The sequence below is a fragment of the Monodon monoceros genome, unplaced genomic scaffold (genome assembly GCF_005190385.1).
Source record: "Monodon monoceros isolate NGI ecotype Baffin Bay Population unplaced genomic scaffold, NGI_Narwhal_1 Super_Scaffold_7, whole genome shotgun sequence".
NCBI classification, from domain to species: domain Eukaryota; kingdom Metazoa; phylum Chordata; class Mammalia; order Artiodactyla; family Monodontidae; genus Monodon; species Monodon monoceros.
The window spans coordinates 71,877,379-71,896,509 of record NW_021703784.1 but is presented as its reverse complement, the minus strand read 5'-3'; the positions used below and the strand labels follow the sequence as shown (position 1 = coordinate 71,896,509).

General features: G+C 46.1%; 1 protein-coding gene across 2 annotated transcripts in view; it reads right to left on the bottom strand.

Moving 5' to 3' along the window:
• Nucleotides 1–2,656, bottom strand: part of SLC6A5 (solute carrier family 6 member 5) — a 53,794-nt gene extending 51,138 nt beyond the window's left edge. For both annotated transcript variants that reach the window (XM_029208295.1, XM_029208296.1), the window contains exons 1-2: nucleotides 2,383–2,656; nucleotides 462–998 (exon numbers count right to left, since the gene is read on the bottom strand). In XM_029208295.1, the coding sequence (XP_029064128.1) occupies nucleotides 462–998; nucleotides 2,383–2,385 (540 nt within the window). In that variant the 5' untranslated portion in view covers nucleotides 2,386–2,656. The remainder of the gene's footprint in view (nucleotides 1–461; nucleotides 999–2,382) is intronic.
• Between the last annotated feature and the right edge of the window lie 16,475 nt (nucleotides 2,657–19,131).

The following is a 19,131-nucleotide window of genomic DNA, read 5'->3' as shown; positions in this document are numbered from 1 at the left end:
ATTCGCAGTGCAAAGTCTACAGGACTTAAATGATTATTCCCCCAGGTTTTTCTCTGTATTTTCTTCTCCTTTTTAAATTAAGAATTGTTTTGGAAAAAAAAAAAAAGACCCAGTCATTAGCAAGAGGGGGTCCTGTCTGCAGAAAGGGGCAAGAATCTAAATGCCTCAACTGCTTAATGAGTCTGCACCTGGATTTCCGCTACCACTGAGGCTGGGAGGGGCAGGTAGCGGCAGGTCCTGAGGTCGCAGTTCCTCTGGCAGCTTCGCTGCAGCCCTCGCGCCCTGAACTAGTGACCCCAGCGCAGTGCGAGTTTCCGAAGCCCCAAAGCTGCCTCCCGCATCCATCACCTGGCTCTGCCATCCGGTCTCCCCATCAGCACACGTGCACCCGCTTCGGCCTGCCTCGCCTCTCGCGCGGCTGGGGAGCAGAAGGCGGCGCGGCTCGAGCGCGACCTGCTTACCTGGGCGGCAGAGGTGGCCACGCTGCCCGGGAGCACGGACGTGATTCCATCCGTGCCCAGCACCACGGTGCTCTGGCTCATATTCACCCAGCCTACGGCCGGGGTATTGTTCCGCTCCAGGGTGCCCTTGCCCACGCTCACGTTCGCATCCCCCTCCGGTCCGTGCAGGGCCGGAATCTTACAATGCAGCGCGTTGCCGGGCCCGGCGCCCCCTGAAGGAGGGGCGGCCTGCGCGCCGTGCGCCTCGCTCAAGTCCCGCAGAGCCGCCGAGGCCGCCGGCGCCCGCGGGCTACCGAGTTTGCAAGCCCCTACTCCCGGCGGCTCGGCCTCGCAGGCTCGCGCGTCGGGGAAATGGAAAGTTTGGGCGCCGGTGGAAGAGGACCTTGGCACACGCGGCGGCGGCGCGGCGACGGCCGCGGTAAGCCCCTGCTCCGGGCTCGTCCTGGGTGCGCACGAGCCATCGTGGTGGCCCAGCGCCACCGCCGCCTCCAGGCTGTTGGCTGGTTGTTTATTCATTTCCTTGGGAGCACCGCAATCCTGCAAACATAATGTGAAGTTCGTGCAAAAAAAAACAAAAAACACAAAAAAAGTCACGGCAGCTTTAAAAATACCTGTATCTACCTATAGAGACGTTCACAACTCAGGTCCAGACATAATATCTAGGGAACAAATTGGAATATGGATTTTTTTTTCCTTCTCCAAGAAAAACTGTAATCATTATTTCTCAGTCTGTCCGTCTTGTGGATAACTGGATGACATAAAGAAACTAATATTCTCCTCCCTGATAGAAGGTGAACTAAGAAAAGAGGCAGAAATGTTTTTTGGAGGGGGGAGAAGCGGAGGGCAGAAATCACCCTACAGCCATGAGGTCCCTGCCCTCTTTGGATTTCACATCACGACTGTAGGGTGCCCACGTTCCCATCACCATTGTAGAAAGATTCTTTAATTTTCCGCCCCATTTCCTTTGTCATTCAACAATGCACACTGCTTTTTTTTTTTTTTTTTTTAAATAAGCGATAAACAAGCTGCGGCCACAAAAGCTGATGCCCGGGCACCTTCGAGTGTTTGAGGCCAAATTGGTTGTGCGAATCCCAGCGCTCCAAAGCCCACCCCCGCCCGCCAGGTAGCAAAAGCAAGAATAAGGATAACGACCAAAATAACAGCAACAACAACCCCACAAGAACAGTAATAAACCAGATTTCAAACACAAGGTAGTAACTGGAGTTATCTTACACAACCTACATTCATTTCTAGATTCCCAGATATGTAAAAGAACCTGAGAAGTTTTTTGATCCACTCCCCACGAATAACTATTCACAAGAGTTTAATATCCATGCCCCTCCACTGGCTTGGGAACCAAAACTCACGACTAGTTTTCATTTGCTTTCTCCCAATTGAGGTTCAAATGAAAATAACTCCCAGCGGTGTTTTTTCCATCCACTTTCTCCCCTCGTGTTATCTTTCCGGGCTTTGTAAATATTCGTTCCAATAATTACTATTATACTGTAAGAATAATCATATTACCTTCACCTCAACCACACACCTCTCGTCTAACCTTCTTTCACAAACGCACAGATCAGAACTCTTTAATCTGCACCAAATCTAAGTATCTCAGTTCTAGCCAGCATTCTTATCTCAATAGCCTCTAGGACCCACCGCGGCTCTCTTCAGTACCGGCACCTGGCTTTTCAGCACCAAGGACAGTTCCCAGAATAGCGGGGTTGGGAGACACCTTCAACCTCTCAGCTCCACAGCCTCGGAAACCTCTTTCCGACCCCAGGTGATGCTCACAAGTACAATGTGCGCTCCCTTCGCCTTCCAGAATGCACAGAACATTTCAAAAAGAAATATCCAAAACGAATCTGCCCTTCCTACCCTCGCAGCCCCCTCTCCTCGTAAAAGAACAAAAGCAAACACTCACCATGTCTGAAACGGGCGATAGATTGAAGGCAGAGAGTGAAACCAGCTATTGACAAGACTGGGTTCGGCTCCAGCAAGAGAGGCGCTTTCTATATCTCCTTGGGAAAGGCCAGGTTTGCGTCAGTGCAAAGCAAGGTGCCCTTCGTTTGACATTTTCTTGATAAGACAAGTTTGATAAATCATTACCTCCTTGGATTCGAGTTTTAAAGGGACAACAGCCGAGAGTACGCTGGCCAGTTGTCACTCGGTCGGGAGGGGGCTGCGTGTTTGGCGTGACTCATGTGGGTCTGATTACTAAACCGAAGCAGGCGGGAGGGAATGATAGAAGTTTGCCTCCTCCTAATTAAGGGAAACATGGGAGGGACACGTCCCACTGCACCCAAGCTGAGGCGCAGCCGCCAGAGGAGCGCTTTGGGCTGCTGAGGTGGGCTCAGAGGAAGGAGTTAAATCACTGTCATGTTTCCCTCTTTCTCTTCGGCTAGATCCTGTTGCCACCTCTCCAAACCTGCAGGCAGCGGATTCCGCAATATTACTATAAAGAGATCGAGGGTCTCACGAAGCGACACAGTTCTGCAATGGCTGTACGCACGGTTCCTGCATTTATAAGGCTGTACCAACCTTGCGTGTGGGACTTCAGATTCCCACAGCCCACCTTGCCAGCCAACCAGTGTTGGAGAGATCCTACGTTTTTCGCTTAAAAATTGAGGTCTAGTGTTTGCATTTCTATTTCATCTCCATTAACACAATTAAGAGAAATCCCTGAGTAAAATTAGCACTATTCTCATTGTATGTTTTAAGCTCCTCTGAAAATATTATAAGTAAAAAGGAAATTATTTCCAACACTGACCTGGTTCTTAGGTCACTTTCAAAGTCAAAGGAAACCCATTCTTTCTTCCTAGCCCTCTCAATAAAAATTCACCAGAGCCAGGAATGATTTGGACGCACAGGTGTTATAGACCCTCCAAGTCACCATCTGCGGCAACCGGGCGGTAGGGCTGGCCCTCCGAGATGCCACCAGAGGACGTTCTACTGCTCTGTGGCTGGGGTGGAGGTGGCCGTGGCGATAGAAAGATGGACTTTCCTGCTGGTACAAAGCAATGGCTATAATCATTAGAAAGGCAAAACACCTTTACGTAGGTGTAGTTTGGAGACTAATAGGGGATTCGTATCAAAACGCTTCCCTTCTCTCCTTTCTGGCCGGGCTCCTTCAGGCAACTCCAGGCCTCGGAAATGGGGAGCTACGGAAAGCACTTTGTCCCTTCCCTGCTGCCCGCAGCCTTGCCAACTGCCTCGGGGTCGGCTCCGTCACACTCGACTGGGCCGTCCCCACGCGGCGGGAGGACAATGCTGCGGCGGCAGCAGGCGAGGCTGCGGCGGCAGATTGCGGTGGGCGCCCAGAGCACTACTGCCGGGCCCCTCCCGCCTCCTTCCGAGCTGCGCGAACGCACGCGGATGCCTCAGCTCACTGACTCTGCCCCCTGGCCCCTCCGGGGGCAGCCGGCTAGGGACCCACGGTCTGCATGACTATGGAAGGAGGACAGGTTCCCTGAAGAGACCTTCCTTGTGAGCTTCCCTGAGGGCTTCAGGCCGCTTTGTATTGTCGCTTTAATATTTATTAAGCTCTCAATATCGAACAATCGTGCAAGGGCTTTCCATGAATTACCCCATCTAGCCTTAACAACAACCTTTGAGAAACTCCCAGTTTGAAAGCTGGAGAAACTGAGGCTCAGAAAGTCGCGTTCGAGCCCTGGAGAATCTCCCAAACCCTCCCACAGGGCCGTCTGGGGGCCGATCGCGCCCTCCCTAGAGGACCGCTCTAAGGCAAACCCAGCGAGGTCGGGAGCGGGGAGGAAGGGAGATGGGGTGGGACTGTGGTGGGCTCTCACTGGGGGAGGTCAGGAGAGAAGGCGGGGCCAGGAATCCCACAGCGGCGCTTGCTTCGGCCCTGGTGGGCGCTCGAAAACACCCTGGACTCTGGCAGCCACGGGGAAAGCCGAGGGGCTCTGCTGGGCGCTTCTTCGGAAACAGTCCCCAGTTTCCAAGGAGCCAAACCAGGATCAGAGAACTGTAAAGGGCAGGCCTGGCAGCCCCCCGACTTCCGCGCCAGGAAGCGCGCCCCTAGGTCAGAGTAGGCCTCCCTCGGCGGGCCCTGGGCCCACTTCCAAGAGGGAGTCACGACTTCGAAAGTCAGTTTTCGCAATTTGCATTTGAGCCGCCCGCACCAAGTGCCCGGCGCCAGCGGAGCGTCCAGCCAGCGCACCGATGCTCCGGGGCGCACTGACGTCCCTGCCCGGGCTGGAGCGAGAAGGAGTGCGCAGAGGCGGTGGAGTACTGCTGTCCTCGCCGCCCCGCGCCCCGGGTCAGTCCCCCGGGTCTGACGTTTCTCCCGCAGGCCCTCCCTCGCCAAGTGCGCACTCGGTTCCCTCCTGGGGCCCGACGTGCGTCAGGTCCTTCAAAGGCGGTTGACGCGCAGGCTGCAGGCGGTTGGCGGAGGCACTGCTTTGGCTTCCCACCTTCCCCCCACTTGCAGCAGCAAGGTTCTGTAGAGGAGGGGCCGCGTGGAGAGGGGAGGGAGAGTGCGGAGCGGGGAGACCTAGAGGGGTTGTTCTGAAGCCAACGCGGATGCGGAGTGGCGGGCACCAGCCTGGCAGCCGGGTAGGGGGCGAAGGCAAGAGAGAGCGTGCGGGGGCAGGAGGCCAGGGGCGGCCTTGCGCCCCGTTGGGTGTCAGCGCTCGGGAAGCGCCGAGGAGTGAGCCGCAGTATTTAGAAAAACAAGAAGAAAAGGCTCAAGTCCTGCGGTTGCGGGCCTCCACCCACGCCCTACGCCGCCGCCTGTTTGGAGTGATAATCGGCCTCTGAGCGCCGCCGCCGAGCAGGCCGTAAATCCGCAACCGTCACTGAGCAGCCATTCGGTCGGAATCAGCCAGTCGCTATGGCCCTAATTACTTTGTCAAAGATGAAAAATAGTAATTGATTTTGCCCTTGATCACTCTGCTCCCCCCGCCCCGCAGTTAAGCAAATAAATAGCTATTTTTGAACCCCCCTGTCCACCCAGCAGAATGGGGGGGCAGGGGAAGGGGAGTCTACTGAAAAGGAGGCCATCCCGTGGCAGCCCTGACGCCAGTGTTTGTGCCAAGACACAGGGGGCAAACTGGAACCCAGGCAGGAGAGGGCTTGGAGCGCAGCCTTTTGCCTTCAAGATGCTGCCCTCCTCCGCACTAGAGGAGGAGAGAAATGGAGAGGAAACGGCGTTTTACAAGCCCTGGCTCTGGTGTTGGCCTGCCGCTTGTGGTGCCAGCTTCCTCTCGTCCTCAGGGCAGCAGGTGAGAAACAGCTGCCTGGCCAATTTGACAGAAAGGCGAGGAAACTTGCCTAAGGTCAGAGGGCAGGGCCAGAATTTGAGCCCACGGTCTGTGTTGACTCTGGTCCACAGTCTGTATCTGTGTTCAGATGATTTTGCTATGGGAGCCATAAACATCTAAAACTTCTATAGATGATGGGTGCGGGGTGCTCAGTGTGGGTTTCAGGTGACATTGATAAGATAGTCAAGAAGCCATGCAGTATTTTTGTCCCACTTGTCTGCTACTGCCGGGTTCCACTGCAGTGTTGCTCTGTGTTAAGAATGTGGGCCCTGCAGACAGGCTACACCACCTCCTCGCTCTGTGGCCTTGCGGGGAAATTCTCAATCTGAATAATATGTATTAACCTCCCTCAAGGGTTGTTTGTGGATTAAATGAGAGTATGCGTGTGGAGTACCTACACTGAGGCCGGCTGCGTGGTATTCTTGCAGTAAGCAATTGTTATTATTCAGACTGCAAGAATTATCTGTTTGAAGCCCCTTAGATTTAGCAAATAAAAGAGTTCTTTCTCCCTGGTCCAGAAGCTTTACTATGGGTAGACATGCACAGAATAGAAAGCCTGACTAAGTAGATAACCATTGTGCAACATTTTCCCTCCTCATTCAGTGGTGTGGTCACGCAATAATCAAGTATTTATCCTCATTAAAATTGGGAGCATCCTGAAAAAGTAATCAAAGAGGCTGCTAGGAGTGTGTCCTGTTTAGATGAAGGTAAATCTAAACGTACACAGCAGAACCTTAGAACTCTGCAATCAGCTTCACTGTCCAGCTCTCATTTGAACCGCGGGTGTCAAGGAAACACAAACTAATCAGGGAAATCTTCCCTCACTATAGCATTTCAGAAGAGTTTGTACTTGGAAATCAGTGGTTCAGCTAAGTAACTAGTCTGTGTGCAAAATGTAGGTCCAAAATCTTGAGACTCAGACAGACAGGACGCTTGTTCTTGAGTCAGCAGCAGTGATGATTTTCACTTCACTGCAGCAAAACACAGAGCAGTGGGCATAGGTGCAGACGCAGAGAAGTTTAAAACAAGCTGCAAAGGACATTCAAGGTCATCTATAGTCCCACACACTTGCTTTACAGTGAGAAAACTGAGGTCCAGGGAAGAGAAGTGAGTGCTCAAGGTCACTTGCAAAATAAGAACGTCTAGCATAATCTTTTTTAAAAGGAGAGAGAAAAAAAGAGCAACTACACGATTTTTTGATGCAGCAACCTCACTCTTAGAAATCTATCCCAAAGAAACAACACTACAGTGCAAGAATGCTTATTATAGCACAGTTGATAAATGACGCCTAGGGGAAAAAATATCCACATTAGATCAATAGTACGTCTAAAGCATGAAATGATTTTGTAGCCTTAAAAAGAATAGTTTAGAGCCATACAGTTGGCTTGGACAGATACTCATGAGGTATTGAATGAGAACAGCAGATGCACTAAAGTGTATATAATATCATTCCTACGTGTGTGTATGTGTGTTTGTGTGTATGTGTGTTTGTGTGCGTGGGTGTTTTCCAGCATACACACTGGGTAGTATGTAGGATTACTGGTGGGCAGCATGGGCATTGATGTGAGTGGAGAGGAGAGAGGGTAAGAGGTAAACAAAAAAGGAAAAGAGAAGGAAAAGGCTGTACTGTAAAAAAAAAAAAAAAGGTTTTAAATGGTTCTGAAGAACCTAGGGGCACGACAGGAATAAAGACGCAGACGTAGAGAAGGGACTTGAGGACACAGGGAAGGGGAAGGGTAAGCTGGGACGAAGTGAGAGAGTGGCATGGACATATACACTACCAAATGTAAAATAGCTAGCTAGTGGGAAGCAGCCGCATAGCAGAGGGAGATCAGCTCGGTGCTTTGTGACCACCTACAGGGGTGGGATAAGGGAGGGTGGGAGGGAGACGCAAGAGGGAGGAGATATGGGGATATATGTACATGTATAGCTGATTCACTGTGTTATATAGCAGAAACTGACACACCATTGTAAAGCAATTATACTCGAATAAAGATGTCTTAAAAATGGTTTTGATTGTCATATGTATAAATTTATGTTAAAAAGTGTATAAACAATTTTTAAAAGAAAAATAAATTCAGTACTAGAACCTACTGCTTTAACTAATGAGGATAGTCACCAAACGAGCTACTTTCATTAGGAAGTATTAAGCCTACATCTGTTTGACTGTCTTTCTCTGAGGAGCAGAACTCAGAGAAATGAATTCAGTTAATTAAGGATCCGAGCTACCGATATTTGGCTAATCCTCCTTCCTGAAGTCCTGCTGTTTCTGCCTCCTAGCTCTGCTGAGCTGGAACCAGGGCCTAATGAAAACCTTTAGAGAACATAGTTTTGGAAAATATGATGATGTTCTGCTCCCCCCACCCCATCCTTGCAATGTCCATTAAACTATAAAATAATTTAAACTAAAACAACACTAAACTGAAATTTTTTCTGATTTCTACTTTTTCCATAATGACAACATTGATACTTTTCTGACCAACAACATATTCACTTCTTTCCCTTGTTCCCCGCCCCCCTTTTTTTAAATCATTCTTTTGGTAGCCCTGCTTTAATGGTTGCATATGTTTGGTAAAACGACCTAGTAATCACTTCCCAAGTTTAAGTCTTCTGCTCAAAGTTCCCAAACCTAAAGTTGGGGAAACCATCCTTGAAAGAGAGATCAGGTCCCAAATATATTCATTATTAGAAATAGAAGATTTCTAATACATGGGGTACAAGAGAATTGACATTTTATTAAATGTTAGTAAAGAAGAGTCTCTTTTTTGTTTCTTGAATGTCCCTGTTTCCCTTGGCCTTCTGCTGCTGTCCTAGTTAGTGGAGGAAAAAATTTGAGTTCAATGTCATGCAAACCTAGCAGGAATTCCCACAAGTAGAGCAGAATAGATGTTGGGAAGCTTTACCGTATAGGCAGCTGGTGGAGTTAACTCAAGGCTACCGAGTCAAATCTGAGCAAGGTACAGAAAGACACGATGGCGAAGACAGTGGTCCAGAAAGTGGGACACTGAAAATTCGAGATCTTTTACATGAGTGGGAGCTGCCAGGCAGCATAGATAGGTTTCTGGGCCTTATGATTTTGTCATTTGGTGGTGCTCTTGTAAATTGGGCTTAGGGGGCCATGGACATTGGCACCAAATCTGGTACTGTTAGCTCTAGTAATCTACAGCATTCACTACAGCATGAGATCATATCAAACAATGACCTGGAAGAGTCCAGCTCAGTCTACTATCTTTGATAGACAACCCAGAGTTCATTGATCATGATGGTAGTTGCCCCCGGGATGTCACCATTAGAGCCATGAGAGCTTAGAAATGGCCCATGATATGTTTAAAAATAATCTCTTAGGGTTTGCATTCCACTGCAGAGTGTTTCTATGTTCTATCTAAACATATTTCTAGGTGGGGGTAACATGATATGGTGAAAATAGGGCTTTAGAATTAGACGACTCAGGGGTTTGAATCCAAGGTCAGTTACTAGCTGTGTGTTCTTGGGCAGTTACTTCTCTGAGCCTCGCTTTCTTTTTCAGTAAAATGGGGCTTCTGTCGTAATTAAATGAGATTAAGCATTTGAAAGCGTCTAGTACAGTGCTTGGCGCAGAGTAAGAGCTCTTCCTACCGTGAGACAGTGGGTTTTAGTGGGTTTGATTAACACTATTCCACTAGCAATGTAACAAAATGACTCCTTCCTTGAGAGCTTAATATTACTGGATTTGTTGGCCAAATTTCATTCTCCCCATCTTTCTTGATGGGTCATGAGCTTTTTCTGGTGTCCTTTTCCGTTTTCTGAGCTTTCTCTGGTATCCTTTTTTGTTTGCTTTGCTTTTTGTTTTCTGTCTTTCTTAAAAAGGCCAGGCGCAGTCATGACTCAGCCTTTGCATCTGCAGTATGCTTTGCCTGAAATTCTCCTCCCTACAGAGTGAATTCCTAACTACACCTTTAGACTCATTGCCCAAATATCTCCTCTCAGAGGCTTTTTCTGAACAGAGTTAATATCTCCACGCTCCGTGCTTCTCTAGCACTAGTGTACTATAATTATTTCCAAGTGTACCTTTTCTTCTATAGAAGCCACTAGCCACATGCGGCTACATACGATTAAAGTAATTAAGATTAAATGTAAGATTCCATACCTCAGTCATACTAACTACCCAATAGCTACTTGCACTGAACATTTACATCATTCCAGAACATTCTATTGGACAGTGCTGTTCTAAATTGTGAAGCCTTCAAACGCAGAAGAGCTTGATATTTTTAAAGCCTCTGTATTTCTACCTGTACTGACATACAGTAGGCCCTTAGTATTTTGAATGAATAACCTCCTGGTTTCTTATGTCACCTTACTGCATTCTCTAAATCATATCATTCTGCCTTTTTATTCTTTTTCATTTTGTTTTTCTGATTATAAAGACAATACATGCTCATTACAGAAAATTTGGAAAAGCCCAAAGAAGAACATACAATTATATATTCCCAACACCCCCAAATATATCCTATTAATATTTTGGTGTAAGACCTTCTAGACTTTCGTGTGTATAAAGGTATGGTTTTTGTTTTTATAAAATTGAGATCATGCTGTTCACAGTCATTTTTTAAAATTTATTTTTGGCTACCTTGGGTCTTCGTTGCTGCCCATGGGCTTTCTCTAGTTGTGGAGAGCGGGGTCTACTCTTCTTTGTGGTGTGCAGGCTTCTCATTGTGGTGGCTTCTCTTGTGGAGCACAGGCTCTAGGCACACAGGCTTCAGTAGCTATGGCACACGGGCTCAGTAGTTGTGGTGCACGGGCTTAGCTGCTCCGCGGCATCTGGGATCTTCCCAGACCAGGGCTCGAACCCATGCCCCCTGCATTGGCAGGCAGATTCTTAACCACTGCGCCACCAGGGAAGTCCCCATAGTCTTTTGTAATCTGCCTTTTTTCACTTATATTGTTGATATAGTTCTGCCCCACTGCCATGAAATCTACATTATTGTTTTTAATTGTTGCACAGATTTTCATGATATGAATACACCACAATTTAATAATTATTTTACATTTGAATTGTTTCCAATATTTATTATAAATACTACTGCATTACATATCTATCTATATATATCTTTGCTCACATGTCTAATTTGGATTCTTAGTGCAGATTCCTAAACGTGGAATTATAGTTTAAAGGAATTGCACATTTTCGAGAATTAGAGCCATCTTATTTGCACCAGTTTTGTTTTGTTGATGTTTGCCTCAAGACATAGACATGGAGCTGTGTATGAAGATGTAACCAAGCTCTGAGTACAGGGTGACAGTGTTCTGTGGTTTATTTCCATTCCTCTTCCCAGTGATACCCAGCAATCTGTGAATACCTCCGGTTATAGAAAAGCCATGGAAACATAAAGCCATAGTGTGTTTCTATAAAGACTAAAACAGCTTTCTCTTTAGCATAAAGGAATTTTTAAATGGAAAGAATATTACTTGGCAAATACAAATATTTGTAATTGTCAATATGCACAATATTCAAATTTTATAACTATTAGGACCAAACAAATAAGCCCATCTGTTTATACAGCATTTAACTAAATAGTTGTGAGAAATAATATAAACATTGTTAAAATGTGCAGGATTTGCGAATGCTTCCTCTGCAGTGGAAATGCGTGATTCAGGGCCCTCTCTGGTTTCGGCAGATTACATGGATGATGATATGTTTTTCCAAGTCATTAACTTGGGCACAGCTTTGGGGCCAAATGAGAAGCCACATCCAAATCATTCTAAGAGTCGGGGCGATTGGTAGAGCTGACAAAGGAAACACCCTCTGTCATTCAGCACCGTGGGAGCATTTGGGGAGTGTGATTGCCTGTGGAGACTCATGGTTCAATGAATCCATTGTTTCAGGAAGGCCTGGTTTCACTGATACTAAGAGAGGAAGGTGAACTGTGCACCCACATGCGCTATTTATGTGACAATGTCAATGACATTTGCAGTGTTTTTTTTTTTCCCTTTAGAATGTCATTCTGCCTTTTTCTTCCCCCCTGTACCGTACAGTTTGCAGGATCTCAGTTCCCTGACCAGGGATGGAACCCGGGCCACAGCAGTGAAAGAGCGGAATCCTAACCACTGGACCACCAGGGAGCTGCCCTATTCTCCCATATTTTTTGCATTAAAAAGTTTCTGTATAATACATTAGAGAAAAACATAAGCAAAAAAAAAGAAAATAAACATCATCCTACCAGGACTCTTTTGCTTGCAAGGGACAGAAACCCAATTCAACACTAGCTGAAGCTCAAGGTAACAATTAATGGCTAGATCAGGGTCAGAGGGGAGCTGACCTCAAGGTGGGCTGGATCCCAGGATGCCCACAGCATGAGGACCCTCTCTCTGAGTCTTGGACTCTGTTGGTCCATCTGTCTCATGTTTTCAGACTCTCATGTTGTAGAAGTCATGCCACCAGAATTCTGGGTTTAATGCTCATGGATTATCATGCAAGCGGAAAGAGATAGCTACGTCTCTACCTGAGTTTGGGAAGTTTGGGGAAAGGGCCAGACCCTGAGACAAGGCTTTTGATGCAGATAGAGTATTTGGGAAAGGGTACCAGGGAAAACAGGTGAGGGAGCAAGGGAAGCTCAACAGATGGGAGAAGAGTCAACATAGTGTTAGTGAGTGAGATTCCACTGTGGGCAACTGGAGTTCAGGCCTGCTGGGTCCCTCAGAGGCACCACGTGGAACACAAGTCGGAATTCTCCCACCAGGGGACAGCGAAGCCAGAAGGTGATTTGTCCACAGACTCCCATCCCTAATTGGCTGAGGATGATCCCTGAGGGTGTTAATCCCCAGCTCTTGTGAGCACTCTGCACTTGGGCTGGGCAAGTTTCTATAGCACTGGGAAAAACTCTCAGATAGAGAAACAGAGAGACATGGATGTCTGAGGTGGGAAGCTGTCAGTACTCCAGAAATTCTCCAGCACTACTGCCGACAGACTCAGATGGGACAAAGCAGTGTGGATGGGGCATCAAGCTAAAGTTGCTTGTTCCCCACTGTGTGATTGTGGGCTCAGTAGTTGTGGTGCATGGGCTTAGTTGCTCCGCAGCATGTGAGATCTTCCCCAGACCAGGGCTCGAAGCCGTGTCTCCTGCATTGGCAGGCGGATTCTTAACCACTGTGCCACCAGGAAAGCCCCAGATTATATCTATTTATACATTTTTCCTTCCAAACTGGAAACATGCCATCTATGTATACTTTCACTTTTTTCTTAATAATATGTAATCACTTCAATATATAGTGAACACTTCATATGAATATATTGTAGAAATATATCAAATATATCAGTCAATATATTTAAAATTTTTTGTGCTAAATTATTTGATTAAAAGTGGACTGGGGGGACTTCTCTAGTGGTGCAGTGGTTAAGACTCCGAGCTCCCAATTCAGGGGGCCCAGGTTCAATCCCTGATCGGGGAACTAGATCCCACATGCATGCCACAACTAAGAGTTCACATGCCGCAACTAAGGAGACCGCCGGCCGCAACTAAGGAGCACACATGCCCCAACTAAGGAGCTGGTGAGTCGCAACTAAGGAGCTCGCAAGCTGCAACTAAGGAGGCTGCCGGCAGTAACTAAGAAGCACACATGCCACAACTAAGGAGCAGGCGAGCCACAACTAAGGAGCCTGCCTGCCACAACTAAGACCTGGCACAACCAAATTAAAAAAAAAAAAGTGGACTGGGAAGATGAATATACGAAATCCCCAGTAGCCTCTCTTCCCAGAGGAAAAAGTGTTGGTGGTAGAATTGCGGGCATCAGAGGAAGCAATGTTAAAAAGAGTACCAATTTTGGAGTCATAGGGCTTGGGGTTTGATTCTAATTCTTATTACTAGGTATTTGACCTTGGTCAATGTATTTAATCTTACAAAACCTCATATCTTAACTTACACGTAGTAAATGCTAAACAAAATAGCAGCTCTTACTCTTATCGTCTGTAAAATAAGGACCATCACACCTTACTGACAGCATTGTTATAAGACTTGAATTAGGTCATGCAGGTAATATGCCCAGGAGAGAGCCAGAGACATAGTAGGTGCTTAATTAACGATAATGTGTTGCTGTGATCCCTTAACCTTATTTTAAGGCAGACTTTCCTGCCAGGCAAAGATTTGGGGCCTTATGTCAAAAGAACCTCCCAAACTCAACCATCTTTACTTGGCCACCAACCCCCCTGAAATTCCACCAATTCTAAGTCCATTTAGTATCATAACCAAGTTTTTTTTAATTTCACATGCTCCTAGAACAACTAATTACACATTTACATCCTGGTGTAAACTTTATTATATGGCTTTCCTCCTTACACCTAGTTGACATGAAGAATCCTTAAAGGAAAACCCTAGTTAGCAAAGATAGGAGTGGATAGACAGTGTTGTACCATAAGCTATCGTAGTGGAGGCCCCCAACAGTAGACAAATTTATGCTGCCAGAAGAGAACATGATGATTCTGGACCTGGGAGCTGTCAGAAGAGAGGTATCAGGAGGTGTAAAGATGCCTGAGAAAGGTAAACTTTCTCTCTTGTTTTTCAACTACTTTCAATCATCACTCCCCTAGAATCACTAATAAGAATGAATGAATTTGCTCCAATTGAATTGAGTTCCAATTTCCCATCTTTTTCCCTGGCTGTAGATGGATATGCTCTAAATTAGGTATCAGATGCCTTGAGTCTAGAACCAGTGAATTGTGCAGTCTTGGATAGATTACTAGCTTCTCTGAGACTCACTTTCTGCAGTTGTAAGGAGATAATAAATCTTGCTGTGCCTAACTCTCAAAGCTGAGGTGAAGATCAAATAAGACAATGGAATGGAGAGAGCTAGGTGGTTGTAAAATACCATGCAATCACGGGAACTTGAACCTCTATATTCCAATATTATGGGCCTGATACCCACACATCTGGGCTGAATCATACAGGGGTGTGTGTGTGTGTGTTGCAGGAGGAGGGTGTTTCTTAAAGAGGAGCATAATCAAGGTCACTTACCTAAGGAAGGGACAGTCCCAGAATGAGAAAAACATGCCATGAGCCAGATCAGGCAATCTGCTAGCTGTAGTCCCCACTCTTAGTTCTCTTCTTTTCCCATAATAATTAAGTTTAGCTGGGCACATGGCAACCCAGTTAACGATGATGCATCCAAGCCTTTCTTACAGCTCGATGAGCCCTTGTCACTACCTTCTGGCCAAATAGGACATAAGTTAATGATGTGTGACCTCAGGGTCTTCTCTTAAAATCTTGAGCATATGCTCTCCCTCCCTGCTAGTTAAGAGATGAAGAGCCACCACTTTGTACCTACAAGGAAGAGCCACATGATAAGAATGGCAGGGCAGCCTATCAACCTAGCACCTCTTATCTCTCTGCTATGACATTAAGACAAATAAGTTCTTATCTGGTTTAAGCTGATGACATTTGGGGCTGTTTGTTACAGCAGCTCAGACTTTACCCTAACTAACACACTGGACATTCCACACAACATCAACCTGAGCCTGCCCAGGTGGGAGCAAAAGTCTTTTGTCAAACTGAGGCAGTGCCCATGCAACCGACTAAAGGATTCCTTGCCTCCTTGACTTACTGGAAGACCAATGAGCCATTTTCTTGAAAGCCATATCTTTCAGCCCAGCCTGCCAAAGTCATGTACACGAGGCAAGCATGGTCTGTCTCAGATTGAAAGCACAGCGTGAGTCCCCACCACTACTCCTTTATTCTGTGCTGCTGTTGAGCTAGGCTTCCAGAGACAGAGCAGCATATTTGTTCATTAGTTGTACCCCACCCATAATGATAACGGGTCTTTGCATGTTTGCTAGGATCCAGACTCTGAGTTTGGTACTTTATATCCATAGCCTTAGGGTACATGGTATTTTTTAGACCAAGAAACAGTCTCAGAGAGGTTGAGTGAGTTCCCTGAAGAAACACAGCTTAGGTGATGTCAAGGCAGATTGGACTCATTCTACAGCCTGTGCTTCCTCCACTCCATGCACTGCCTTCAAATAAACTGCCTACTTCAAAACATGGTTTAATGTTGCTTAGCAAAGCTGGCATCTGCCTACTGAGATGAGAATCCAAGGGCCTGGAAGCCTTTCCCCACCACCATTCACTACCTGCTGTCCACTCTCTGGGCTTTCATCCTTTCTGAGGGTTTTAATCTTTGTGAGCATGTGTGCCTGTGCAAGCATGAATGTGTGTACTGGATGCTTTGAGATCTGATGAAAGCTCTGGAAACATCCACATCGTTATGCTCCCCGCCCCACCAAATATGTTGGTCTCTAAGCCTCAGTACCTCAGAATGCAGTCTTACTTGGAGACAGAGTCTTTAACAGAGACGATCAAGTTAAAATGAGGGTGGCCCTAGTCCAATATGACCTGTGTCCTTATAAAAAGGAGAAATTGGGGACTTCCCTGGTGGTCCAGGGGTAAAGAATCCACTTTGCAATGCAGGCGGCACGGGTTTGAACCCTGGTCAGGAAACTAAGATCCCACATGCCGTGGGGCAACTAAGCCTGCGCGCCACAACTACTGAGCTTGCGTGCCTCAACTAGAGCCCGCGTGCCTCAAACTACAGAGCCCTTGCGCTCTGGAACCCATGTGTCACAACTACAGAGCCCACGCACCCTGGAGCCCGCATGCCACAACTAGAGAAGAGAAAACTCGTAGACTACAACTAGAGAGAAGCCCGCTCACCTCAACGAAAGATCCTGCGTGCCGCAACCAAGACCCCACACAGCCAAAAATAAAATAAATAATAAATGAATCTTTGTTTTAAAAAAAGGAGAAATTGGACACGTAGACAGACACACATAGAGGGACAATGCTGTGAGAGACGTAGAGAAGACAGTCATCCACAGGCCAGAGGGAGGCTTAGAACAGATTCTTCCACCCAGCCTGCGATACTGTGTTACTGCTGTCCTGGGAAACGAATAAACAACTAGCTAGATGCACATACATACCAAATTTCACACACAAATTCTGGGAATTTATAATTTACCCCAGAACATCCATAGACCCCTGCTGAAGGACCCCTGCAAAGTTCTATTTCCTGAAAGCCTTCCAATGCCCATAATAATGATAATACTAACAAAAACAAACAAACAAAAGGCATTTAGGTCCCACCTGGATAGTCCAGGATAATCTCACCATCTCAAAATTCTTAACCACATCGGCAAAGCTCTCTCTTTCTCTTTCTCTCTCATCGTATGATAACATTCATAGGTTACAGGAACTGGGACAGGGATATCTTTTGTAGGGGAGCATTATTCAGCCTATTGTTACCTGTCCTCTGGGCCCCAAAGATTCATTTCTCTCCCACAGGCAAAATACATTCACCCCATCCCTACATTCCCCCAAATTTCAACCCATTAAAGCATCAACCTGCCCAAAAATCTCATCTAAATCTCATCAGCTCAAAAATCCCAAATCTCATCACTTAAATCATCTAAATAAAGTAGGGGTGAGACTCTGTAGGATAACATCCTAGGCCAAAATTCCCCTCTACCTGTGAACCTATGAAATTAGAAAACCAGTTATCTGCTTCCAGAATACAATGGTGGGATGGGCAGTTACAGACATTCCCATTCCAAAGGGAGAAAATGTAAAGAAGAAAGAGGTCACCCTTGCAAAATTTCAAAACCCAAGGGACAAATTCCATTAGGTTTCAAGGCTTGTGGGTGATTCTCTAGATTGGAGGACTTGAGAAAGATACTATTATTATATTCACTTTACAGATAAGAAAAAGGAGGTGAAGAACCTGCAGAAGATCCTACAGCTAGCGAGAGGCAGATGAGGGTGATGTTCCCGGCAGTCTGACTGCACCGTCTACCTCCACAGAGGTTCTCTGCATTTACAGGAGCTCCTGGAAAGGTATGGGGGATTTGGTTGTTTTTGCAAATTAAAAATACCTGCCTAATTACGTAGTCTTTAAAAATACTTCTGGAGCAAGCAAAGCATATGTGCCAGCTGTACTTTTTACCCCCTGCCTACGCTCTTTGGTTATCCTTTTGATCAAAACCAGGCTTCTCAAATCATAAGAACTTGAATGGGAGACCCCTGACAAAACGTAGGTAGTTGCGCGGTGGGTCCAGAAAACCTTCCCATACTGGTCATGCATGCTATGTAAATTCTCAGGCTGGTTGAGATTGTAGGCTTTGGAATCAGACCTAGTTTGAGGTCTTAGCCTCTCCATGTATTAGCTCCATGACCTCACCTCTCTTAACTTTAGTTTCCATTTTTGAAAATGAGGTAATAATGGAACCCACCTCTGGGTTTGCTGGGAGTGAATGAAGTATGATATATAAAGTACTTAGCACAATCCTTAATCAAGGTGAGCTGTTGTTAATATTATTATTGTCATTGTTGTTGCTATTTCTCTGTTACGGAGTGATCTCTGGAGCTGACATCCTCCCACAAAGGTAGTTTAAAGTCTTTGATCCAGAGGCTACAAATATTTTTAAATACATTAAAAAATATATCCCTTGTGTGGCTTTAGCATTGTGTTATCCAAAGTATCAAATTCCTGTGTCCTTTTCCCATTTTTCCTGAAAAATAATATGTGGGAGTAGTAAATAAATTCAATTTTCATCCTTTTAGATCTCACTAAAGTGTGTTCTTTTCCCCCTTTCTCTTCTCTTTCCCTTGGTTCTACGTGTGATGAGGAAAAAATCCTTTAGTGAAGAAAAAGCAGATCTGTAAACCAGTTTTCCAATTACCGAGCTGCAAAGAAAGAAGCCATAATGGCTCAAGGTGAATGGAAAAGAAAGAGATAAAGTAAATTATCATGAAGGGCAATAACAGAAGCTTTCTGAAGACCCAGCAAGTATTTTCCCTGTCACTTGTCAGCAGACATGAGGGAATAAAACTGCACACGCACCAGAAAATACTTGTATGCAATCATTCTTGTGCTAGGTTTCCCTTCTCTACTTTTACACAAATACACACGCTTGCACATGTAGCACGCACACACGCTACAAAGAATAGCTTTGTCATGAGGTTCCAGCCCAAGTGAAGAATAAGGATGAGCCGAAAGTCCAGAGAGTAGAAGTTGCCCTGCTAACAGTGTGAGTGGCAAGAGAAAAAGCATTGTAATTCAAACTGAAACAAGAAAGATACTGGGGAAATGATTATCTGGAATCAGGGTGCCTTGATTCACTGTTATCTCCTACGTTCTACCTTTGATTACAGGCTTCATCTTAAGAAGGCCAGATTTGGACAAGGACAAGGCAAAATGCTACAGCCCAACACTGACTGTTGAATATCTCTTGGCTGATCTAGTGATTTTTTTTCTTGATTGAGTGAAGCTGGATACCCAGGGGCTTTATGAGCACATGGGTATTTGTCCTTTGAGCCAACTATGGGAATTTTTCCTGCAGTAGCCTTCTAGAACTCACTAAGTTGCTGATT